The sequence below is a fragment of the Lates calcarifer genome, linkage group LG16_LG22 (genome assembly GCF_001640805.2).
Source record: "Lates calcarifer isolate ASB-BC8 linkage group LG16_LG22, TLL_Latcal_v3, whole genome shotgun sequence".
NCBI classification, from domain to species: Eukaryota; Metazoa; Chordata; class Actinopteri; family Centropomidae; genus Lates; species Lates calcarifer.
The window spans coordinates 8,965,858-8,992,504 of record NC_066848.1 but is presented as its reverse complement, the minus strand read 5'-3'; the positions used below and the strand labels follow the sequence as shown (position 1 = coordinate 8,992,504).

The following is a 26,647-nucleotide window of genomic DNA, read 5'->3' as shown; positions in this document are numbered from 1 at the left end:
AAACCCTTGAGGGAAATTATCGCCTTGAAGTTAGTTGGGGAATTATGATAAAAACAAGAAAAATGAAATAAAATAAATACAAACAAATAAAATCCTTTTTATTTTCTCCAACAAAGTGCACGCCTCAATTCTACAAAGCAGCACATTACAATGTAATGGAATAAATACAGTAAAATCCGCTGAATTAAAAAGGAAAAAAAAAAAAAACAACCAAAAAAACAAAATAAAGAAAAACACAAGCAAGGAGATACACAAGTACCTGCACAATCACACTGGTGGCAGGACTAAATCAGGCTCTTAAGAAAGGCTCCACGAGAAAAATTGCGTCTTCCGTGATGATTGTTTGACATTTCATGCATCCTAAGTCCTTTGGATGAAGATGTCCTGTCCTCTGCTTTCTAAAGTAAACCAATTTAAACCCTGCTTTTTTTTGTAATTGAGGACTACCAAACTAACATGATAGAAATACAGGTGCATACTCTCATGTTCATACACATCACCCTGGAAAACTTGTGCAATAGCAGCAGGATCTCCAAATCACTGACCTGCTGCTGAGAGAAAATAAAGTGAACACATTTTCAGTTTTAACTGAAGTTACTACTCAAGTCTATGTGGTGCAACTTAGTGTTTTTTTTCTGTAGGCAAATAAAATATAACATAAAAGGCAAGGGAATAGATCCCTCAATATTCCACAAAATAATTTAGTGCTCTTTAAATTAAATTAAAAACACTATTTTCATATGGTGGCTCTTAAAAAAAAAAAAAAAGAATAAAAAAACTCACAGACCAAAAGGATAATGCTCTAAGAGACATCAATTATATTAGGAAAGAACTCAAATTCCATGAAAAAAGACAGTATTGACAATAAAATTCTGTACAGAACGCAAAATCAATATACAATACAGTACCTGCAGATGTTATGCATACAGTACAATTCTCTTTTTACATAGTTTTAGTATGGGCTCCAGCCTGATCTATATACTGACTTAACACAGGTGGAAAAGCGGCTATTTTAGCTTTCAGTAATTTTAATGGTTATTCAGCGAGGAGAGTAGATCTTGTAGTAGGCGTTTAGAAAAAGAGATTGAAAACATTATTGCAGGATGGTCATCTTCAGTTGCATACTGCATATGTTACATGAATGTGTCCTATGACGAGGAGCAGTGGGGCTGATGAGAGAGACAGAGAGCCGGACGGAAGGAAAAAAAAAGGTTGAGGGTGGGTGGGGGAGGGCGTGGGGGTAAGTTGTTTTTGCTATCGCTCTGTCACAGAGGTTAAACCTTGTGTGATCTCTCTGATCCACTACCCTGTACAGTACATTCGTGGCCAGTATTGCACATTACCAGCCGAGTCCACCCTGATTCTGCATGGTGAGGACCTTCAGTGCTGAATTTTGTCCTGTTAAGTCAACACTAATCCAGTGATGAGATGAGACCATAACCAGAGCTCACCAAAGACTGACTGGGACTCCATCTGCTGTCACAGTTTGAGCTCGTTAGCAATTTTGCAGGCGATATTCTTAAAGGCGATGGACGTGCCCGATATCCTCTTGAAGCGCACGCCGTTGAGTGAAAGGCGGGGCAACTTGCACACCTCCATCTCCCATTGGACCAGGTTGTCCTGGCGAGCATCGCCGTGGACGCAGAAAAGCAGGAAGCGTTCACGCTGCTCGTAATCGCAACTGTTGGCATCCAGAACCTTTCGGATCTCCCTCATCATCTCGGCGGGCTCCATGGAGGAGGTGGTCTTCATGCTCCAGGTGAAACGCAGTGAGCGAGGCTTGGAGTCCCGACCGCCTTCCTCTTTAGCATCGCCGGACGCACTCCTACAGTAATATAAGTAGAGGACAGGCAGAGAGAAAGAGCAGAGAGAGGGAAAGATAGAGAGACGTTGAAGGAGGCAGAGGTTATGGGCTCTCTGTGAAATCGACATCTCAATCAAATTCTCACCTTGGTGTTTCTGTCCTGGCACTGGCCTCTCCCTCACTAGGCACCCTGAAATAAACCAGGAATACACTGTTACTCCCATGAGCTGATGTGAACATGTGCCCCACCCACCCACTACCACCACCACCGTCATCATCACTGGACACAGAGAGGGGTGTCAGGCATCATGCCAGGAAAGAATCCACACTCCTGGGTATCAGGGTTCAGCACACAATGAGGTGACTGTGACTTTTCCAGGCACATACTGTCGTGGCTCCTTCACAATAACCAAATGCATCTGACCGTCTACTGTACACCACCTTTCCTTAATCCCCACTGATCTGTAAGGAGTGCAAAAGCGGTTCTAAGTCTTTGATTCAACCTGTGTAATTTGTCTGATCTTTTCTCTTAAGCGCAGCATGAAGACGGGGGAGAGTAAGGAGAGGAAAGCCAGCGACTTGAGAAGCAGATATTGTGGCTTAGTACAGGAGAAGCTGGTGAGCTGTAAGGTTTGCTCTCGAGGCAGTGGACACAGGGGAAGGAAATACACGGCATAACAAGGGTGTCAGTAAGCAAGGATGTGGTGTGGTGGGCAAGTACGTAAGGGGTTAAGGAAACACGGGCCAAGGTCATAGTGGGCACAGAGTTGTTTTTTGTTTTTTTTGGACAGGGGAGACAAGTGCAGCAAGCGTTGTGTTCTCCTACCTCCGGGTTGACCTGAAAGACAGAGCTCTATGCAGAGAGAAAAGGAGAGAAAGCTGTGAGCCTCTACAAGATGGGCCAGTGTGAAGGTGACACTAGGAGATAACTGGCGTATGGATGAGGAGGTTGTATCCTTTGCTTGTCATATTGACAGGAAAGGGTAACAGTGTGCATGTATAATAAGCTCTAAGGATTGGGAATAGATCAGAGCACATCTATTTCAAGAGGCTGGGAGAGCATATGATGCTTTCTTTGTTTTTATTGCTCAAGAAGTGTATATAAAATTATCTTAACACATTTTGCACCAAGTACTCTCTAAATCTCTTCAGATAGTTTGGTTTTGGGGAATTTTTACTATTTCTTTAAGCTTAACCAGAGAAAGACAAATCCATGGATGATATTTATGTCTCCCCGTGCACTTTGAAGGTAAACAGAATATCTCAATGTAGCATAGCTCATGAACTAGATATCTTTCAGAGAGACAGCTACTGGAACCTACTGAGAATGTATTATTTCAAATACATAAGCATAAGTATATTAACATTCATATCGTGGCTGCATGTAAAGACAAAAAAGGATATAAAGTTTGGTATAAGGTAATTTTTTAACCAATGAAAGCAGACAACATACAGGAAAAATATTAATTAGAGCACTTAGTTTAGTCAGACTAGTCATTCACATTCACACTTTGAAGAAGTTTAAACTGGAATTTCTCTCATTACCTTTCTAGTTAATGATCCCACTGACATTCAGTGTGATTACTACTCAAGGATCAGTTACTAAAATCACCACCTAACTTTAGATGTGAGAGACATAAAACAGCATCTACAAGTTTGTCTGACTAAGCAGGAAAAGAAAAATTCCTTCAAAACAGATCCATTCCTTTAAAACTTGACACTTCCTTTAAAACTCCTGCCAGCAGGAATTGAATGAATACCTGAGCTGTCAGGTGAAAGATGTGTTAACTACAACCTTGTGTATCATTTGTGCTGCCTTTTGGCTTCACTGACCTGCGGACAAACTTGGAGGTGATCTTGCTGATGATCCCGGTGGAAGTGCCCCTGCGTTGCTGAGCCAGAGCACCCGTATCATGGGACAGTGTTGGTGAGGCCGGGGGGCCATTGTAGGTAGCGCTGCGCCGGTCTCTGAGCTGAGCTCCATGGAAGGTGCTGCGGCTGGTGGTACCACGAGGGAAACGGTTCTTCTCTGGGGTGCTAATACTGTGTGCAGACGGAGAGGTGGAGGGACCCCGCGGAGAGGAGCTGCAAAATAAAAACAATGATTACGGGACAGAACACGTGCACATCAGCATGCTTGCGAAATGTAATTTGGAGGTAAATTATACTGTCAGCATCACCATCTTCACCATAATTGGTGATAATGGCAGGATCAGGCTGCTCACCTGGCTTTAAGCTCTGTGTTGTCCTCAATGGGGGGCAGTGTGCTTTTTGAAGGATGCCCTGATGATGACATGGACTTAGTGTGACGAGGTCGTGTTGAGCTCATTGCAGTTGACGGGGTACTACCTGACACCTCAGTTAAACTGGGGACAAAGAGCAGAGAGCGTTAGGATGAGGATGAAAATATTCTAAAACATAATACTAAAACATACTCATTTGTACAATGAGGTTTGCATGATGCACTATACAACTCATTAGAAAATCTACCTGGACAAGAATATAAAAAAACAGAGAACATGAACATAGGAGTTAAATCTCATCCAGTAGTTAAGAGTGGATGTGTTTGTGTTTACCTGCTGTCTTTGCCATTGGGAATAGCTGAGTAGCGGTCAGTGGAGGATCGTTCACACACATATGTGTTCCTGCGGGTCATTGATCCATTGGTCTATTTATGAAGACAGACACCAAAAAAGATATTTTGGATAAATGAATATTAGTGAAAGATGATCACTTAAGCAGCACTAAAAACTGTAACCTCTACTTTTTCTGTCATTGTGATCCCTCCTATACCTGTTTGCTCATGTTTTGTACATGTAAATCTCTGTGTGTCCACTACTTTCTCACCCCTACAGCACTTGTAGTTTTCTTCCTCTCCTGCACCCCCAGTGGTGAAGCTGGAACGTCTCCTTTTGAGGTGTTGAGCTCCAGCCGGCGTGCTCCGTCCCACTCCTCCCTGTGGTCACTTTCCACACTCAAGGCCTGGCCGCGCTTTGTATACGATACTGCTGGGGGCACAGACGGGCCCACTAGGAGAGAGTCACATATGGGAATGGGTTTAGATACATTCCACCAAGGACATCCTTAATTCTACAGCTCTGCTGCCAGGAATTTTTCGACAAAAACAAACAGGTAGGGACAGTGTCTTTTCGTTATAACAATGCCAAAAAAAGCCACTCAAAGCCACTCAAAGCCAGTATTTACACATCATCCAGTATGTCACATAATATACTCTGCAACAACAATTTGTTTCATAAGTTATACATCTACAGAAGCCAAGGTGAGCAGGTACAAAGCAGAGCTGTTCCCTCGTCATGCTTTGAGGTGCTGTTTCTGAGGGAGCTGCAGGAAAACAGCCAGCCAGCAGATGGCGGCAGACACAATGGCCCCACATGACATAGAAGGAAGCTGCTACGCAACCAGTGCAGTGGTTAGGTTGAGTCACTGATTTGTGAATTTATACTATTTATGAAAATGGGTTGGCTGTTTGCTTCATAATAACAGCTTAAGCTTAAATTAAATCTTTGAACACAAAGAATAAAATGTGCTTTCTTTACCATTCCAAAGAGGAAAATACTTTGTAAAGCTTTAACAGCTTCATTCAGCTACATAAGAGCACCAGTGAAGGTGGATGTGCTCTAATGCCTTGCTCAGAGGCACATGAGCAGGATGGATACTAGCCTCAGAGACTGAAAGCAACTTCCCCCTACACAACACGCAGCCAGCAGCACTCTCAGAGCGGGGAAGGACGAGGTTACTTTACTTGGCTTCTCTACGACACCACCACCACCACCATCATCATCCCCACCATGATCACTGTAGCGGCGCTGCTTCTGATTGGCCGAGATGCTGCGCGTGACCTTGGGATGGGCGGGAGAAATGCTGGAGCTGTTGTTGATGTCACTGGTCGGTCGCTGTCGCTGGCCCAGGATGCTGTTAGTCAGAGGCTCGCTCCCCTCAAACTGAAACATAAAGACACCAGATGAGGTATATGGTCAGAGCATTACCTACTGGTGATGATGTTAAGACAATGTAAGTCAAACAAACTGACCTCTGGAGCTTTTCTACCCAACAGCAGGTAGGTGGCCATGACATCATCGTACTTCTGGCTATGTAGAGACTCTGTGATCTCATCTTTAGGGAAACCCATCGTCACCATGAGCTCTGATGGCAGACAGAAGTCAATATAAATCACAGAGTTAGTCATGGACAAGACATAAAGCGTGATGTCTATGCAAAAAACACACAAACACAAAGTCAGACACACCTATTCTGGATGAATCACTGAAGTCGGCTTCGGGCTCGATATAAGGTTTTAGCTCCTCCTCCTCATGACCCACATTCATCCAGTGGTCTTTCATGATTTGCTAATAAAGAAACAAGACAGTTAGAACTGGTGTAAGTCCAGTACAATTAGCTCAACTTAAGTTTCAACTATTAATCTTTTAATGGCAGATAATTAATCATGACTCATGTCAGTTAATTATACAACATGACAGTTAAGTGTCTGGCAAAGGACACAACAGACAACAATTGAGAAATTTCTTTGTGAAATCTTTTTGATTCCAGTTCAGTTCAGCTGTGGCTGAACAACAGTGCAATCAATTGTTGGTGGAGAAATCTTTACTATTGAACTTCAGCCTGGTTCTGAGTGCAGGGGTGGTATCGACTCTGGACAGAGTGTGAATTGAACTGACACCTAAAACCTATTGTTTGCAAAGGAGAGACAAGCCCCAAACATCCCAATAAGATGGATGCATTGAAAGTAAAATGCATAATGACTTTATTTGTTTCTTATGCTTCAGCAAGTTATATTTAGTTTTATTATTTGTAAATTATTTCATCAATGAATTATGCAAGACCATTCTTTGATCTCAGATGAATAATGTTTCCAAATCTCAATCTGACAGGCTGTAAATTGAAGTATTCTGCTGGTTCATAATTAACAACAGCAACTATTATGTGTTCTCAGATGACACACAACAATCATGCTCCAAACCATTGTGACTGTCTGTTCGAGTGCAAGCCTGCCACTGTACAAAACATTTGTGAATGGAGCAAATAACTGTGGAGATGCAAATGCTAATAATACCTCCAAACTGCCTCGCTTGACGGGGTTAAGCACAAGCAGTTTCTTCAGCAGGTTTTCACAGTCTGTGGACATGTAGAAAGGAATGCGGTACTTTCCTCGCAGGACCCTCTCCCTCAGTTCCTACACACCAAGCCACAGACAGACGTACAAAAAACAAATGAGAAATTAGCAACATATTTCTGTTTCTTCTTTTTATGTTATATTTCTGTTTTGGCCATTTTGGGGCAGTGGAACCAAGCTGTAAACACGATCACTGTATAAATTTGTTGGGGCAATCATGTTAGCATAGAGTGGGCTATTCACTCCATCTAGCAGATACAGAGCAACACTGGTATTCAGTTGGGGTCATGCTTCTGACCAACTGGTTAATATAAGTTCAATATTCACTCTCATCTAGCTCTGTTTTTGGTCTACATAAACTCCTGAGGGAAATATCTGGCTTTTTAGCTGCTAAATACTTAATAGCATTCAAAAGCAATTCTTGTAGTGTACAGTGGATTTAACAGAGCCTTTTTACTAAAAACAGCTGCCTGTCATAGCTGAAAACAAATGTTTGTGAGCCATAAAACCAAAACACTGTGCTGAAAGGCGCTTAGAAAGCTCTGTGGAATTGAGGGAGAAGGCACAATTTCAGTGATAATTCCCTCAGTTCAGCAGCATGAGCGACACATTACATGTGGTCATATGTTCAATTGTTAATATAGAAATATTGTTTATTGGTGCAGCTTTAAAAGACTACAGACAAATCAGCGCAGCTAGAAACACACATAACAAATTGCCAAATGTAGAATATTTCCACCTCAGTTCATTCACTGCAGCTTCAAGATTTTTTCCAAAACTGCTGCATTATTAAAGCAGAGTGGATTAATCACTACAATCTCTCATTCCAATCGACAGACACAGGAAATTCCACTCTTAATTTAGTTATTCGAGTTACCCAGTTTTGAGTTGATGCACATAAACATCCTCATTGAGTTAGAACAGCTTGAGTTCATACTTCATTTATAAGAAACTTGGTTAGGATACCAGACTGTAGCATTTCATTTTGCACTTTATCTTTAAATTTACCTTTACCGTCTATATGAAGTCAGACTCAGACTGAATTATTTATATATTCTGATGCATGCAGGTGTTATTTTTGCTGTTTTCTTCCCCTTCCACAGAGGCGGCTGTGTTGTTTCATATTTTGTTTTGGAGGATAGATTAAAGGTCTCATTGTGTTTCGAATGAGCTTGAGTGTACACCGTGTTGGAGAGAAAGATGAGATGCTGTGAATTGTGTAAGTGGAGAAAATGGCACACACTTTTGGAAGGTCTCTCCCCAAATGTATTTGTGGTATGGCACTTTACAACAATAGTTGTAGGGAACCTGGGAAAGATATTCAAACCCAGTGTATACTCCCCGGTCAACTCCGCACACCTTTAGGTTCTGTCCATCGAAGGGCAGTGATCCGCTGACCAGTGTATAGAGGATGACCCCAAGGCTCCAGACATCCACTTCTGGTCCATCATACTTCTTTCCCTGGAAGAGTTCTGGAGCAGCATACGGCGGGGAGCCACAGAAAGTGTCCAGCTTACTGCCCACAGTGAACTCGTTGCTAAAGCCAAAGTCAGCTATCTTGATGTTCATGTCTGCATCTAACAACAGGTTCTCCGCCTGAAATGGGGAGAGATGGGGGAAAATCACCATGTGGATTCAAGTTATCAGCACTGACAGCGCATTTATTCATAGAGGGTTTTTCTCAAGACAGACTGCCTTGATACGGGTCAGGAGAAATCAGATATGAGAGAGTTTAGGAGAGAGTATGAGTTTAGATCCTCACCTTTAGATCTCTGTGTACTATCCTCCTCTGGTGACAATACTGCACTGCAGACACAATCTGAAATACAAACACACACATCATTAGACAGTACAGGTATATTACAGATTAAGAAAGAAAACTATTTACATAGCACTTTTCAAAACAGTAGTTACATAGTTCATTACGTAAAGACAAAAAATAAGAGACAGATGTACAACACAACAGACCAAGACCCAAAAATACTTTTGTAAAATACTGTAAATATCAAGTACTATTAGTCAATAAGTCATTTACTCATCAAAACAATTGCCAATCAATGACTTATTGACTAATAGTTGGAAAAATAGTACAACACTACAATGGTTTATCTCATACTAAAGCAATAAACAAACAAAAGTTCTTTTTTACTAGCAAGGTTTCACGTTAGCTTCACATTAGCTAGATAAGCTGATAACAAAAGTTATGGACATTTTTCACAAATAAGAAAAGCAAAATAGTTCATTCTCATTGAGCAAACACTTCACTATCAAACCTGAAGTCAATTAACTATCTAGATTCAATGCCAATGCGGCAGAAAAGCTCCAATTATGTCCTCTGTGTTCAAAAACTGACTGACTGCTAACGGAACATCCTCAGTATGGTAACTGGTTGAATGTGGTTTAGTGGGAAAGAGGGCATTACCTTTTTTTTGCCTCTAAAAGAGGAGCAGTGCAGAAAATGTTTGAGCATCATGGGGCTACTGCCATCTCTATCTGAGGTTTATGAACTGCAATTGTCATGCAAGTCACCACTCAACAGTTGCTAGGCAGTTGACAGGGAAATTTCACTTCACATATGCCAGAATAGCTACAGTATCAATCAAAGAGAAAAACACACTGTTCTTACACAAATGCCACCCACCTTCCTGTACTAAGGCACACACAATGTGAGCACTTTCTGAATGTTGAGCTATCTGTACTGTGACACATAGAGAGACACACAAACTGCCCACAGTGTGTCACACAAAGTTCCCCTGACTCATCTAAAAACATCAATGAGGGATTTTAAATATGAACAGCATGGATGTGAAAGTATTTGTTTAAGAAGATCTTGCTTATGCGTCATTGAATAAAAAGAAAATTAGGAGCAGGAGACAAATTCTGCATTGGTGAGCATGAAAGAGAAACCCAGAAACTGCTGTAGATGCTTTATTGCTCTTGTAGCACCACTAGGTGTCAGAGCAGCATCTACAAGGAAGTTACTCTCAACCTGCGTTCTCTCAGACCAAGCTATCTGCGCTCCATCTTTCCTCTGCAGTTGGTGACGAAGCTCGATCTTGGCATATGCAGTCTTCCCTCTGAAAACAGTAATGGAATGACGACAGAGGTGTGAGCGCAGCAATACTGATGACTCACCTGTCTGAACTTGGCCCTGGCTTCCTTCTCCTTCATTCTGCCATGAGCCACTAGATAGTCAAATACTTCTCCTGGAGTAGACAGAGGAAACACACAATCAATCAGTTCATTCTCACCCGTTTATATATATCATCTTTATCACAACTAGTGCTATCACAATCCATGTGTGTTGTGAGGTAAGCATTGACAAAATGGCACGTTTTACTTTCTCAAGTATTTGAGATGATGAATAGCTACAGTTACAGATTTGTAAAGATCAAGATGCTCTGTGATGAATATTACATTAGAGGCAGCTTAAACTTACAGTGATTCTGTCTGTGTATGCTTCTGAAATTGCTCTAGAACTAATATTTGTGGATATATCAAGCAGGAATACACTCACAAGAGCAACTGAACATTACACATTTATAGTGGGCATGCTTCACTCACCACCACTGGCATACTCCATCACCAAATAAAGTGTCTTCTCTGTCTCAATCACCTCAAACAATTTCACTGCAGAAGAGATTGAAGAAAAGGTAGAAAGAATGAGACAGGGACAAAATAAATGAGCTATTTAAAGTAGAATATATCCTTCATTGGTATTAGCTGAATCTTCTGATCTTGTCAGGGAGTCCTCATTGCATTAAAACTGATATCTTAGTCTCAATGAATTTTGAAAAGAAAAGCCAGAGAACAGAAAATCTGAGGTTCCCATGTTAAAAAAATATCAATATATCTGGTGAACTAATTAGTGGGATCTGACATTTTTTAAGAATTGTATTTCTTTGACAGATCCAGCGGCAAGTTATACTGCTTTAGCAGTAAGTGCTGGGTCTTACTGCTCTGCTGTCATCATGCTGCTGCAGGTTCCAATTTGAACTTACCTATATTTGGATGATTCAGTATCTTCATTATTCGGACTTCCCTGAAGAGCTGTTGAGACACAGAGGGATATTTAATGCTTCCAAAAACATGTTGAATAACATTACGAGCAGTGACCCAGCACATCAGCTCTGAGAAAGCACTGTTAGAAAATGTTATTAAGCACTGATTAGGGAGCTAAGCGAAGGGAACTGAGCCACTAAAAACTCCAAAGTGTGTATACATCTGAAACTGGATCACACTCTGCAGGAACATGAGACTACTGTACTGTGTAAAGCAATGTGGCAGATGCAGCGACAAAGTCGCACTAAAGCCTACCCTACACAGATAAGGACCAGAATTACAACTCTGCTGACACGCTGCAGTCCAGCCAGTCAGCCATCCAAATAGCCATACAACAGCATAACACACAGGCGGCCACCACAGAGGCAAAGTACACAGGCTTACAGCTTGCCAGTTATGGCATCTGTTGTCTAATAATCATCTTAACAAGAACATGCAAAAAAAAGAAAGAAAACAGCAGCACAGCAGCACAATCATACTGATGCCTTAGTCCTGCAGTTCTAGAAAACAAAATGCAGCAGAATTTGAGCTCCTTTACAGGGTTTAACTTGATAAGAGCCCCTTTGCTGCAGATGGGAAAAGTTTCTATCTAGTCTTGGGAGAAACCAATAAAAGGAAATATCACTATCTCTAGTCTGTTTTCTGTGAGCACCATGTATAACAGCTAAGGGCAGAGTCAGAAAGGAGAGTGTTTAGGGTTATAATAATTTAAAACCATGTCTCCTCAGTCTTGGCGTGACTGTTTATGTCAGACGAACTCTGGCAGCCACTTAGAGGTGCTGTTGAATCATTTACATTCTGCTGATTTCCAGTTGTGCTGTGCTGAGGCTGTGTTTGAGTGTTAAATTTCAACACTCGCTCTGCTGGGATTTAGCATCTACTGCTACCGGAGACAGAACACTGATTTTGCCATTTGCAGACCACTTTGATTGAGCAAATACGTCACAAAAAAATGCTATTATCTTCAGGCTATTCTAAAATGAGAAAACTGACGATTACTATTACATGTCATTGTTGAACATGTCAAATTTAAAAAAATGAGAATGGACAATGCATTGGTGTGTATGCATGTGTGTACACCAGTGTGTGTGCATGCAACTTCTCTAATGGTCCTTTTAAGTGTTACATAAGTACTGGGATAGTCTATGTTTCTAGGTCATCAAACACAGCCATTATACCAGTGTGAGCAGGCCCGACTCTGTGGGACCTCTCAGCTACAGTCTGGTTCGACAACATGCAGGTACTCTCTCTCACTGTAATTCTTTCTTCTGTTCTCTGTCTCTACTTGCTCGCCTGCTTCTCATTTTCTTTCTCTCTGACACCTCTCATCTCATTAGACCCTGCACACAGACACAGCATACAGAGACCTGCTGCAAGGGGCTTAAGAATATCACTTCTTTTGTCAATTTTTTGACTACTGTCAAAAAAACTTGCATAAAAAGAATAAGAAAATTAACAAAGATATTCTTCCTTTTAACAAGTATTGTCTGTATAGCCAAAGCCTGTTTATATAATTTCTCTGTGCAATGGAGCTCCATTGTTGTCCAAATGTATTTACAATGCATTAATGAGCCACACTGCAGCACTGGGTGACATCTTGAATACATGGGCACCGTAGTTCTCGCATACACCATCCTCCTGCTGAAATACTACGGCATTAAATGTGTATTAATCCACAGCTGAAAACAGCTCCTAAAAGATGCACTATTTACTCCTGTTTGGGTAAATATTTGCTGAAAACTACAGTGTGTGTGCAATGCAGATTTTATAGTCTGATTGGTGGAGACTATGTTTTTGTCTCCAAAAACCTTTGATTCCTGAGTGGCTCAGAATTGCGAGCTTCTCCTGTGTGGCAATCCCTGCTCTATATTCATCAGCTGCTATGTTGGCCTGAGAGGTTCCCCCATGGTAACAAAGTCAATTAGAGTGGAAATACACTGACACAATAACCAGAAGATGTCCTGCAGTACACAAGAATAAACACACAAGTCATAGCCTCAAATAGGCATCCATCCATGCATGTGCTTTTACATGTGATGCATCTATCAAGACACAAATTCTTAATTATTCTGACTGAGTGACGGACTAAAGACTCAGTGTTTTATCTTGATCTCTTATCTCTTCCTCTCACTGCATCACTCTCTCTCTCTCTTGTTTGCGTCATTGCCCTAAAGCCCCTCACATGGGAAGCACGCGTGCAGCCACTTGGAAACAAAAATTAGAACAAATCTGAGAAGGGGCAGCGGAAAATGACAACAACAAACAGTGCCTGTCAATACAAGCTCAATAGGGATGTAGCTACCATGGAGGCTGACAGGAGATAATGAGTTTGGGGTCTTTGATCCAGTCTAGTATAAATATCAATAATATCTACAGGCACAAAGGGTAGTGACAGCATGGCATAAAGCAGTTTTTAAGGTGGCTGTGGACAAGGTGAGCAAGTAGTGAGTATTTGGGCCAAACTTCCTTTGAGGCAAAATGACCTTCTTTCAGACTCAGATGATTCAAATTGGTCAGTTCGGATGAGGAATTGAGACAGCGACTGACAAAAACGATTACAAGAATAGCTGCAAAAACAAAATGTGTATCACACACGAAAACACGCCGTTTCCAATGCGCCTGGATCTCAGTAGTCTGTGCCAGTGACCTACTTCCAGCCACCCAGGGGCACCCAGACTCCCAAACTAGCCTTAATTACAGCAGAGTCCCCATGCAGAAGGAGCAGGACAGCAGATATCAGACTGGGAGCACTTACAGGAACTGGCTGGACTATTTCAGTCACATTCAACATGGAGTTTATTGATAGGATGAGTAGTCTGAAAGCCCTTGTTCCTCTAATGAGTGTGTGAGAGCATGTTTTCATGTACACAAACACTGCCTCAAAACCACAAATCAGTAAATAACCTCTGCTTGCAGTTTGTGAGAGAAAGACGGTGAGAGACAGAAACAAACAGGCATAGGGACTGAAAGTGTCACTGACATTCACATGCACTGTCCCGACCTGTCCTCGACTCCTGAAGTGCTGAAAATAACCCCGACAAGAAAAGGCACATCTCTCCGCCTCTATCTCCCTCTGCCTCTACAAAGATGTACCACTCATTATTCATTATCCACAACACCAAGAGACAACTTAGCAGCAGACCCCACTTCTGCCAAGGAGCCCATTTTAACTCTCAGTCAAAGCCACAAAAGTACTGAAAACATACAACGAACAGGTAAACCACACTCAGCATTTGATTTGTATTATGATTCATCTTGGACAACAGCGCTGTCGGTCTAATGACATTCCACTCATCCGAACAAGACCAAAGCTGTTGTAGCCCATGGGCTCAACAGCATTTCATTGGCTAATGCAGAGTGGCAGGCGCAAGACAGACACAAACAACAGCCATTAAGAGAGCTTGACCTCATGGTAGGCTTTTTACAACTGACAGAAAATACACAAATAGTCAGAGTAAATAGTTCTGAAGGCTCTCTGTCCACCTTAAAAAACAGAAAACATCATACAATCACACGCAGATATATGATAGTGAGACTGAAGCACTGTAGTTGTAGTTAGGTTTGGCTTGTAGATTTTGTGTTTGGAAGCTGCCAGTGTTTCTGTCAGTGACGTTTACTCTCTTCACTCCTGCAGCCTGTTTTGCGTCACAAACCAAACGGCTCCACTTTTTCCAAATGTCAATGTGTTCTGCATTTTAACAGCACAAGCTCTGATTTTTCCTGAAACAGTCCAAAGTAGCATGTCTGACTAGTCGATCATATAACCTTTAATATTTCACAGACGTTGTCTTTGTTGATGCAACAAAAAGAAACAACTTTTATTTACAGATTAGAAGGAGACAGAGAGCGATGGGCTGGTGGGATGAGAGCAGTGTTTGCTCAGTGGAAGAGGGGATTAACGGAGAGGCCTATTTTAGGGCTGAAATGCCTAAAAACCATGACAACGTCAACATCCCTGACCACAGATGACTTGTGATGCATTTCCTGTGGTGGATCTAAGGAGGTGCTTTGGAAGCTCAGCTGACCTCATTTCCTGTTGTACTGAAACCACCACAAAGTCACACCAGGGCAGAGAGCGCCAATGGGCCATAAAGGAACAGACCAGAGCTTCATTCTAACCTCATGACTCATTCTGGCCTCTGCTTACCTCTTTTTTTACAATCAAATAATCCAAGGGGAACACCAGACAAAGACAAGCTCTGGAGAATAAGTGATAAAAACATGGATTTTAGGATTGACTTTATCTCCTCGTCTCTGCAATGTGGACCCTGCTTTAAATCCTACTCTGAGATAAGTGAGAGAACGCCTGTGTGTATAAGTGAGTAAATGGCTGCACACAGGTACAGGAATGAATGCATGCATGTGAAATGTTTCCAAAACTATGACTAAAACACTAAAAAGACTGAGGTTCTGCCAGCTAGAGCCTTCTGCACAAGCCAAAGGATCTCCTGTGTATGTCTGTGTGTGTCATGCTGGCTTGTGTGTGTGTGCTTGTGTGTGTGCATGTGGCTGTATAGGATCTGCCAGAGTGCTGGCTGTGCCTACAGTGCCAGATGGTGTGCCCACAGCCTGGCTCCTCTTGAGACCATAAAAAGAGAGATCAGTGGCATTTTGACGGGCTAACATGAAAGAGCCGCTGTTAACAGTGAGCGGATGAGTGATGTAGCCAGATCAGACCCCTCCAGACCTCGCTCACCCACGCTGACCAACAAACAGGATGACAAACAAATAAAAAAAACACTAACATTGTACAGTGAAATATATGCATTGTTCAGTTCTTCCCCAGGTTTATCCACAGTGAAAAATGTTTAATCAACTCCAAAGCAGAGAAGGAGACAAGGTCCACTTTTCAGATGCACCAGAGAATCCGTCAACTTCTGCTCTTCATGCATGTAAAAAGTCTGAGTCACTGAATCAATAATTATGCCCGTCTGTTGTTTATATCCGCCTCTAGAAATAGCCCGCTCAGCTGTACAGAATGGCATTTCTAACCATAAAAATGTACACTGCACTATGATAAATTTAATGTCCAAGAAACTGTGTTGCACAACTACTTTGACTACTTGCGTATGGCTTTTTAATTTTTACATCAATTCACTATTAGAATTTTCTGTCTTTTCAGGGTAAGGGTCACGATGGCAAAAGAGCAAAAAGAGCAGCCCAGACCCTTGAGGAACGCAGTGAAATTCAGTCTAGATTTCTAAACATGGAGAACAAAACAAGCAGCCAAAACACTGAAACAGAAATGTCAGTAAGAGATGTTGGCAACACTGAAGACCAAAGTTGTCAACGGTATCAAATAGAATTTTCAAATTAAAAGAGAAGATTTTTTTGTTGTTGTTTGATTTTAAATACTCCGAATGAACATGGTCAGAGGGTAAAATGATCCACAGTGCTCCTGTAGATCCCTTAAGTCTATTTATTAAATGAAAGTGGTGAGTTTCAGTTCTTGTCCTCTGAAACTGTAACTTGTTAACCAGTTCCAAATACCAGGAATAATGCTGCACTCCAGACAACTCAGAAGTCATGATTTTCCATCCTACTAGGAAAAGTACAATGGAATGCCGCTAAAAGTCTCCCACTAAACCATAAACTAAAATGTAATACTTCAGTAACAATTTTGGCCCCTATGAACTCTGCTGACAGTTCAGTTGTCTGATCACTAGCCAAAAAAACCCACCAGCTTGTCACAGTCAGCCATGTTTTTTGTTCATGTTTGGCATCATACACCTTAAATGCCTGGAGGTCGGACATTGGACATTTCAGATGGGAAATTCAGACCCCCTGCCTTTAATGGAACACAGCATAAGAACCAATGATTGACAATGTTGATGTTAATCTTTTCCTGGACTTAATTTTCCCCAGATAATATTCGGCCAATCCAAGGTCACAAGAGTGACCAAACAAAAACGTAAAAAATTAAAGTGGATGCTACCTTTAATGCATCTATAGTAGAGGTTTCATGAGGATAGCATAGGACACTGAGTCAATGAGACAATCGATTCTATCCAGGAGACAACTGCTGCATTATGAAGCAAGCTTCTGCATTGCAGATGGCACTTCTGTATACCATTACAGCAATCTATAGTAGAGTTCAGAGGACATTAAAATAATAAAACTACACATAAGCTCCATATAGAGATACAAGAATCTCTACACTTGCAGATCCACACACACACACACACACACCAGATTTCACAAATGAATGTATGTGTACGTGCAAACATCAATATACATACATGCTATCACACCAATAAAGGTTCAACCCCCACAAAAAGCTGTAAGACGTTTACATATTGACCCTCTCAGGTCCACAGCAGATGACATTTGAAAGGCCAACTGAATAATTGATCAGAGAGATCCTGATTGGTCCTCAGTCTCACATGATACGTCTGCCCTGCTACGTTCATCACCAGGCAGCAGACAACCTGACCCATTGGGTATCTAAGCGCTCATCATGACCTAGACAAGACCCAAATCAGTCAGAGTCAGAGTCAGTTCATATTCAGAATCTCAATGCAACACGCATACACACACACCACTTCTGTTCATTACTCCACTGTGTGCGTGCAGATTAGGAGCCACACAATAGGCTGTTTAACAAAAGAGCTTCCACAATGAAATGTATCTCAGTCAGATTAGATGAGTATGGAACTGAGAGCTTGAAATTCTCACAGCATCTTCGCACTGACTGGCTGAGGAATTGCAGTCGGATCCCATTAAAATCCAAGTCAATTACAGATGTGCTTCGCTTGTGGAGAATAATGTCAGGAACAAAATCATGCTAGTAAATGCCCTGATAGACTCAGAATTGTCTTGTTTTACAGATCTACAAGTAGAATATCAAAGATTACAAAATTTGGTCTCACATTAGCCCTTTATAATTACGGTCTAATCCCCATTCAGACCGATGCTGGACGGCAGACATTTTAGGAAGCTAATTGTTGTCATTATTTGGTCAAGATGTTTACAGCAGCCATATTTTCTCACCCAGTTGTTTGCAGAGGGATAGAGGCCAGGAGATCCATCAAGACATCAACTGCCATTTATGTAGGTGTGGTGCTTATATTGGTCCATTATTATAATGAGTCACCACAGCAGCTGCTTGTTTATCCTTTACAGTAAAACAGTTATAGTAAAATTAAAAGAGCACCTGACTGAATTCCTGCCAGTAAGGTGCATGCCTGCATTATTTTTAGATTCACAGTAGGTGATGCTGCCTCATATTGTAGCTATGGCTGCTTTCCTTCTACATGGTCTAATCTGTCATGAGGATTGTGTGTGTGTGGATGAGAGTGTGAGTGTGTGTGCATGTGTGTGTGTGTGTGTGGTGTGTGTGTGTGTGTTGTGTGTGTGTGTGTGTGCATTTAATCAGCAGAAAGAGCTGGATTTGGACTCAGTAATCAGGAAACGGTCCCAAACCCTTCGTTGTAATTGGTTATGACTGGTAGACAAGGGTAAGTGACAAACATGCAGGCAGGGGTATTTTTAGCCGCTCCTAACCACAAACCAACAGAGAGTCAAGAGTGAGGAGGGGTTGGACGTGGAGATTAAACATGCCTTGTGGTCTCTCCTGACTACATCTGATTACATTATGTAAAACAGCACATCCTGAGTTCAAAGAGCAAAGAAAACAGAACAGCAAGAACTCAGGAATGACTAATGGAAAAGCCATGAGCACTGTAACCAAGACGTTAATGTTACCATGCGGCCATAAAACACAGACTCACCTTCTGTAGACTGGTGGGATTCAGCTGAGTTTTGTCTATAATCTTCACTGCCACCTAGAGAGAGAAGAGACAGGATGACAAAGACAGAGAAAGGACGGGATGGGAGGGAAGGGAAGAGGGGGGAATGGAGACAGGAGGGGATAAAAGACAACAGAGATGTCAAAACTAATTCTAGTGTTGTATTTGTGTTTTGGTTGTACAGCAAAAGCCTGTGTTGAAATGAACTATCCTCATTATTTCACCATTCTGCTGTGAGGCGGCTTTGTCAAAACATGTCACAGCTGAACTGCTGTGTTCAGTCTGAACACACCTTAAAGCTTTTCTTTTCAGTTATTTGTGAAGAGATGAAGCTTTGAGAAATAAAAAAACAGCCATGGGAAAAAACAGAGATAAATGTGTGTTTGTTCATGATGCTGAATAAATAGTAAGTATATGTAAATGCATCCACAGACAATATAAAGACAGACCAACTAAGGTAAACTGTGTGGCAGCCAAGCCAGTGTTAGCATATACGACTCTGCAGGTTGATCTACTGTGGGCTTGGCAGATCTTGCTGGGCAGCAGTCTGATCCATCCATCTCAATAATCACCCCAAAGTGCACACTGAAACAGACCTGCTCCCCTCACTTTCTGAGAGCTCAGCAGCTTTCACAAAGCCACTAGCTGAGCCATACTGCAGACTCACCAGTAAGCCCATACATTAGGCTGAAAAGTGACTGACGAGCAGTTTTACAATGTAATGTAATTACAGTGAAAGAATACATATGGCTTTTCGTTGTTGCACAAAATAATTGTATAGTTTTATTGCATAGACTTAAGAATGGCGGAATAAATAAGAATGCCACTAGTAGTGTCAGGCTGAGTTTGCGGTTTAACCAAATACAAATTACCACAGAATCTTTTTAGTAATGAAAGGGATCTGAGGATGGTTCCTGGTTGGTTCACACTATTTCAGACCTGCATGGCTTCTATAGACCTCATTCATAGCATTAAATGTATCTAAATGTGATTATGTTTATTCTCTTTTTTACAGTTTAGTATTGTCATTAACTGCCAAAAAATAAACTCAGACTCAAGCTGTTTTCAATCAACACCGTTCCAATGAGATGAACAGATTTTTAAACAACATATTCTCAAAAACAGCAGCATGCATACTAAAATGTCTTGATTTGAGAGTGTGGTGTTGATGTGACAGGATACCATTGTCCCATAAAATAATTCACAATGGAAAAGGAGGAGCTACTCATGGCTCTGGTGGTGTGACAGCTCTGGTGAAGTGACAAAATCATTTGTGCAGTTTTTTTGTTTTTTTAAATAACTGTTAGTAGCGTCTAAAATCTGCAATTCAATCGATGTCCAATCCCAATTTTAATTCTTGTGTTGTGTTGCATTTCCATATTATTGACACTACACTCAGGTAAATTAAGCTTGTTTTATCCTCTGCCATCCTTTATATTCAACTGTTTCTGGCACAGAGGTTGCAACCCTGACCTCCGACCTCTTTATACAAGGGAGAGAGGAGGGAAATTGCCTTTGGAGATTAATGATATGAAAGCATTAATTGCAATTTATTATAATGGCATTACTGTGACTCTGGCCTTATAAGAGCTTAATAAGCATGCTTCAGTGAGTGCAGACTCTGGCTCTAATCCCAAGCAGCCTGTTAAGGGGAAAACCAGAAAGCAAATGCTGAATCATGGTGGAGAGAATGCAGGTTATTCATCCCGAGCAGGGTTTCCCTAAGACCTACAAGTTGCTTGGGACATTTAATTTTATTCAAACCCGGAAGCTAAACTCCATAACAATGCCAGTGTAGTGGCTGTGAAAAGGGACAGAGTGTAGCAGCAGAGTGACGCCTGAGCGGAGTGAAAGGCTGCAGAGAGGCTCGCTGTGTGTAGACACACGCAGTACGCAGGTGGTGTCTTTTCGCAGTCTGTCTTAGGTGAGCAGGTGCACAGACAGACTTCAGTCCCCTCCTCTCTGCTTCCTCCTGTCATGGCCAAAACTCAGATGGAGGCACGTATGCGTGCACGTGTCTGTGTATGTGTGTGCTGTGATGTATGCATGCAGGTGTTGAGGCTGTCCTCGTGTGTCAATCCATTGTTCTAACTTCCACTATTCCCTTTGCATGAGTCAGATATCCATTACATTTCCTCTATGATGCAGTGCACAAACATTTCCCTTTTTGTGTTCAGATTGAGATATGATGACTGCATGGATGGCATCACATCATATGCGAGTGTTTGTGTGCCTGTGTGTGTGTGTGTTCTCTCTCTAATGGACATGAGGGTGAATAATTCAGTCCCACAGTGACAGAAGGGCAACGTGCATCACTGTTAATTATTCAGCGCATTCGTAACACACGGGCCATATGCTCTTCACCGTATGCAGGTCTTGTGATCATGCGCGCATATAAAACTTGTACATGTGAATATTCAGATAGAGGACACAGAGGGGAAACTTAGTCATAGCATCATTTGTGTGCTGAAGTGCTTTACATGTTCCTCTACACTTTTATTTCCCTCTGAACTATTTTTTCAAAACCACAGGGTCATGATGTCTGTGTGCTAAAGGGAACTATTTTAGGGGAGAGTAAGATGATGTCTCATAAAGAGAGAAGAAAGGTTTCACTGCTGTTAGGTAGCTAGCTGGCGTGAGTGACATGTTTGAAATAAGCATTAAAATATTTAATAGAATATATATATATATATATAAAATGTATAGGAATGTACATAATATGTACTTAAAATGAACTTAATACATCTTCGTCTTGTGTACGTCAAGGCAGACTGTACACACTCTGCACATACTCAAGGCATCCACTGATTTATCACATAACCTATACAATATACTGTGTATTCTAGGGTTTGTCTTTCTAAGTGTTTCGTGTTTTTGGGCCACATACAATAAATAAAACTGACTTGGCTAGACTTCAGTTTTCATAACCACTTGCCATGTAACAGTTGTATGTTCAGGTTTGCTTAGCAATTCTTTTAAGCTTTGTTGTTGTCATCTTTATGTCTATATTTGGCTCTTCCAGTACATTTGTTAAATCTACTATGTATGAGTATACTGACAGCTTCTGAAAATGGGAGTTGAAATCCTTTTATGTGTTAACATTAAAGATGAAATAATTAGCAGATTAATGTGTGATGTTGATGTGAGATTATGTGATTTCCCTGAAAACTGATACAATAAATTGATTAATACTAATATTGTTTCAGGGGCCCTCACTAGTAGGTGGGAGATGAGGGCATATGGTAGAGGCAAATGTTTCCATCAGTGCAGCTGAGCGTGTGTGTGTGTGTGTGTGTGTGTGTGTGTGTGTGTGTGTGTGTGTGTGTGAATGCAATGTGTGTCCACATCCAGTAGTCACCCTCTTCAACAGATAGAAGAGACTCTGTCACACTCTGTCAAGCGGCTGCTGCTCTGTCTCACCTTCTTCTTCCACCACAGAGCTCCTTTTTATGTTTAAAAATTTGCAATAAAGCAAAACCTTTATTTGTTTCTACACATGAGCAAAATCTTTGCTTGTTAGAGCCTCACTAGGTTCAAGCTGAGATTGCATCAGTTTCGGTGGGTTATGTTCTTTCCACCTGTTCTCTGTCTCACTGTGATCCATGCCTTTGCATTCTGATGAGCCAGCAAAGGCACTCAGGCACACAGAGCAGCACCTGACCTTCTCAGCAAACAGTGGGTAGCATACCCAGTATGCCTGTTTAACATTTAGCATTAAAGGACACAGAATGGATCAAACTGTTAATGGTATCACCTGGGAGAATATTTATGTCCCAAATACTATGATATGAACAGGTAGATAATGTAACTCAGAGGATTAGAGGATGTAAGTGGCTGAGACACAGACATGAGAGGACATCTGAGGTGGATCAGGGCTGTCAGTGAGTGCTGTGGGTCCCGCTGAGTGAAAGACAGTGAACAGATCGCAGGTCATTGTTTTCTCCTTAGGGAAACAGGAGCTTTAATTACAGACACACCAAAGCAGGACGTCTATCACTCTGACAGGTCAGCAGTGTATAACTGTATATGTGTGTGCGTAAGTACGTGACAGAAACTGGGAGCTTGACCTGACTTGACTGCGAAAACTAACATGGTCAAGTACAATATCATCATGACAGAAGATCATTAATTCTCCTTTACAGTCGGAACAGGCCAAAACTGGAGCAAATCAGTGTCTCATTTACAAAATACCTGTTCAAGCATCATCTCTCTGTGAAAGAGTTCAACCAAGTAAATATTGTATGGTACCATCTTTCTGTTAAACTTCTCTGGTGGATGCATTCACAAAAGGGAATGAGATGAGATGAGCAAATGACCTTAAGTACACTCTGAATCAGAACTATCAGAGCTTTTTTGCAATGTTACTGGAGCTGAAATTATTATCAGAATATTTGTGACATGAGTTTTGGGATGAAGTATTAAATAAGAACCTACATGATATGTGAAATGTAAATAAAAACATGTCTCACCTCTCGTCCTGTCAGGACATGTCGTGCCAGCTTCACCTTGGCGAAATTTCCCTTCCCAATGGTCTTGAGGAGGCGGTAATTGCCAATGTGGGGATGCTCCTCTGTGGAGGTGAAAGAGTTGCGACATCGCGGCAGGCTGTGGCGACTTGCAGACTTTGTTGGGGGGACCGGGGGTTCAACAAAGCCGTCCACCGATGAATGCTGCAGAAAAGCCAAACGAGCAGAAATCAACGACATCCTCATTCCCTGACTGGCACTTTGATACTAATACTAAAAGTCCCTGAACCTCCACCAGGACCCTTCTTCTTGCTACAGTGGCTGCACACATACAAACAATGCAGCAGAATCACTGCTGCAGTGGAGGCTTTTGTGTGCCAAAGCTGGGATATTTGCTGTGCAAACAGAGATGAACCCATTAACACAGTCTCGGATCCAAAAGGGGGATCCGGTGTTCTGGATACTGTGAGGATATATAGCTACATTTACAGACAGACACACACAGTACCCTCCAAGTAAGATTACTGAGGAACTGTGTGGGAGAGAATCAGGTTCCCTCCTCTCCCTTTGTGACACCTTAACCTCCTAACCTAAAGACCATAACAGACAAGATTTGATAACAAAAGAAAGTGAACTCCTTTGACTTTGCGCTTTTGAGACTACCCACAAGATGTGCAATACAGAGTCAAAAGTTATAACAATATTACTGGCTCCTCAGATAACAACAAGTGTCCCTGTGATATGGCATGTGAAGGTGAATTAGGAACAGCTTGCTATAAGTACAACGCTGGCACAGGCTTCGCCTAGTCTCTGCTGTCTGTTTCCTCTCCTCTACAACAGCTGCTGATGTCAGTCCAGGTCAAAGATCCCATGATCCTCTGCTCCAGAGCACCACACCCAGCCAGAGAATAAAGCCTTGGTCTGGTTACCCAGTCTCCCCTGCTCCCATTTCATCAGGGAAACGCTACACCCTGCAGGGTGCACATCACCTCAGCCAGCCCACATCCTGACAGAGGGAGAGAGCTACACTGCAGGACTCAAACACTCCCTAGTGTCATGGTGTGTGTGTGCATGTGAGAGAGTGAAAGGTGGCCAAGGAGCAATCTTGATTAGATGCCAGTTAAAGTCAGCATCTTTGTTTCTAATGCACCAAAACCCTCTTTTAGATTTCCATTACAGAGCAATGTGTGTCGTTTGCACTTGTCTTTCTTGCATTTGCAGGTGGTAAATATCCACACTAAAATGATTTTAGTTCTTTTCATCAACTTAAGACCAGATTTGTCATATGGCTATCCTTCAGCCACACATGCGTGTACATACAAACACACACTTGGCCTGGCTCTGAATTCTCTAAATTAACTAAGGAGCATCTGGACAGGTAGGTGATTTGGAGCACTAGTGCTTGATTAACACACAAAGTTTGTTTCACTCACTCATTCGTTAACTCCCAGCCACTGACTTTGTGTCTTCAGGGAGGGCAGACATTAAAAAATAAATAAAAAACACACACCTGTGCAGACACACACAGAGACATAAAAAAACAAGAAAGCAAGGAGAGAGCTTCTTCTATTTTGCCGCACTAAAAGCCACTCGTCCCTCTGAGTAATAAGCTGTTATGCAATGCAGTTCAGCTGCTAGTGGGCCCTGGGGCTGCATGCTAGAGTCAAACAGAGGCAGGCTAGGCTGGCTGGCTACTGCCAGTGCTGCTGAAGCAGTGCTTTAATAGCCGCCTAGCAGTCTACGTCTATGTCTGTGAGACCTAAAGCAGCATTAGACAGTTAGACAGTTACATTAGCAGTCCCCGAAGCTGATGCATTACTGAACACAGAGAATGCTCAGAGAGCTTATAGTATTCCTGTAAAGTCAACATTAAGGTTTGTTAAGTGATATAACTTTGCTGAAACACAAATGGATTTTCTAATTTGAATTTTATCACCTAATAGGAAAAATACAGATACATATACTCTAAAATGCAGGGCGAAAACAAAAGCACTATTTTAAAATCTGGCAATAGCCTTTAAAGTAAACTGCTCCCAGCTATTTTCCACTGCTTGTGCTTGTAACACAATATAATACAAGGAGGTTCTAGTCTGTGCCTCGTCTTGTTTCCAGGAAAAAAAATCAGATGAACCTAGATATGTCAGAGTCTGTCAGCATACATACAGCAGTCCTCATTTGGACTGATCTCAGAAGAGGTATTTTTATTATTTGTGCAGCGCTGTATGTGCGCGTGAGCGTATGTGCGCGAGCAGCGGGGTGATAGGCGGTCGCACATAAACATTCCTTCACACAGAGGAAAAGAGAAATCTCCCGCGGTTTAAGCCATTTTTTTTTTTAAATAAATACACGTCTCTGTGCTGCTTTAACTCATCAGAGTCGTGGCAGCAGAATGGTGAATAATAACTCGCTCCCTCCTCCTCCTCCTCCTCAGCACTGAGCGTGCAGTTACAACAGGGCCCAATAGGTGATGGATGTCACATTGCGATGCTACCAAGCGTTGCCATTGAAAAGTAGGGCAACATCCTCCCCCACCCTCCCCAATTATTGACGTTGTGGACTAGAAAATACCCTCAGTTGTACGAGTGGAGCAACACCATTTTTCCACAGGCCACATAGCCAGCATTTTTAATTCTAAACGTTAACATTCAAGCTTCGCGTGTTACCACTAAAGCCAGCATACTGACGCAGTGCGTTGTTATGGCTAGCCTTATTGAGAAGCTACAGAAACTGGGACAGGCATAACCAAACTGCACCTTTATTCTAGGTTATTCAAGGCTCCATGCTTTTATTCTCGTCAGAGGGGGGAAAGAAGGGGGGAAAAGCCACAGTGCTGAATGGTCGAGTCTCTCTGCAACACTGTCTACAACCCCAAAAACCGCTGTCATAAACCTGCACCGACCAGTGCGCAAAATAGCCATTATTATTCCGCTCCAACGTCCGGTATCACACCGGTGTCTCTCGGATAACAGCACTTACATTCTCGGTGTCACGCTCGTTCACCGTGGGCAATGGCGTTCTGGTCGACATCTTGTGTGCTTCGCAGGCCGCTCAGCGATGCAGCGGGGCTGGGCAGAGCAGGGCAGACACGGCGCGGTCCGTCGGGGAGAGCGGTGTCTCTGTCCCCTCTCTACATCCCCTGTAAACACCGCAAACGGCGGCCTTTTACCGCAGCATAGCGCTCGCGAGGCCCCGCCGACACGCCAGATTTAGATTAGCTTCGTGCACTTCCCTTCAGGTAGGCTAGCGGCAGACAGAAAAGGAGGAAAGAGTGACTGTGTGTGTGTGTGTGTGTGTGTGTGAGAGAGAGAGAGAGAGAGAGAGAGATAGATTGAGGGGGGGAGAGGGAGAGGGAGAGAGAGAGGGGGGCAGGCCAGGAAGATGCGTCGGCGGCGGACGGGTCTGCGCAGCGCATCTC

At 42.2% G+C, this 26,647-nt stretch overlaps 1 protein-coding gene across 2 annotated transcripts; it reads right to left on the bottom strand.

Moving 5' to 3' along the window:
• Window positions 1–77: 77 nt before the first annotated feature.
• Window positions 78–26,614, bottom strand: LOC108880373 (serine/threonine-protein kinase MARK1). Of its 2 annotated transcripts, none has more exons than XM_018671851.2 (18): window positions 26,209–26,614; window positions 23,236–23,436; window positions 18,749–18,802; window positions 10,958–11,006; window positions 10,521–10,586; window positions 10,092–10,162; window positions 8,719–8,775; window positions 8,316–8,552; window positions 6,897–7,016; window positions 6,072–6,171; window positions 5,856–5,968; window positions 5,568–5,766; window positions 4,652–4,833; window positions 4,381–4,472; window positions 4,030–4,170; window positions 3,638–3,889; window positions 1,950–1,994; window positions 78–1,825 (listed from the first exon to the last, which is right to left on the bottom strand). In XM_018671851.2, the coding sequence occupies exons 1-18, from the start codon at window positions 26,257–26,259 to the stop codon at window positions 1,480–1,482; spliced, it is 2,376 nt and encodes a 791-aa protein (XP_018527367.1). In that variant the 5' UTR covers window positions 26,260–26,614; the 3' UTR covers window positions 78–1,479. The 2 variants fall into 2 exon arrangements, with proteins under 2 accessions (XP_018527367.1, XP_018527368.1); XM_018671852.2 differs by having other exon boundaries at window positions 5,613–5,766.
• Window positions 26,615–26,647: the final 33 nt, after the last annotated feature.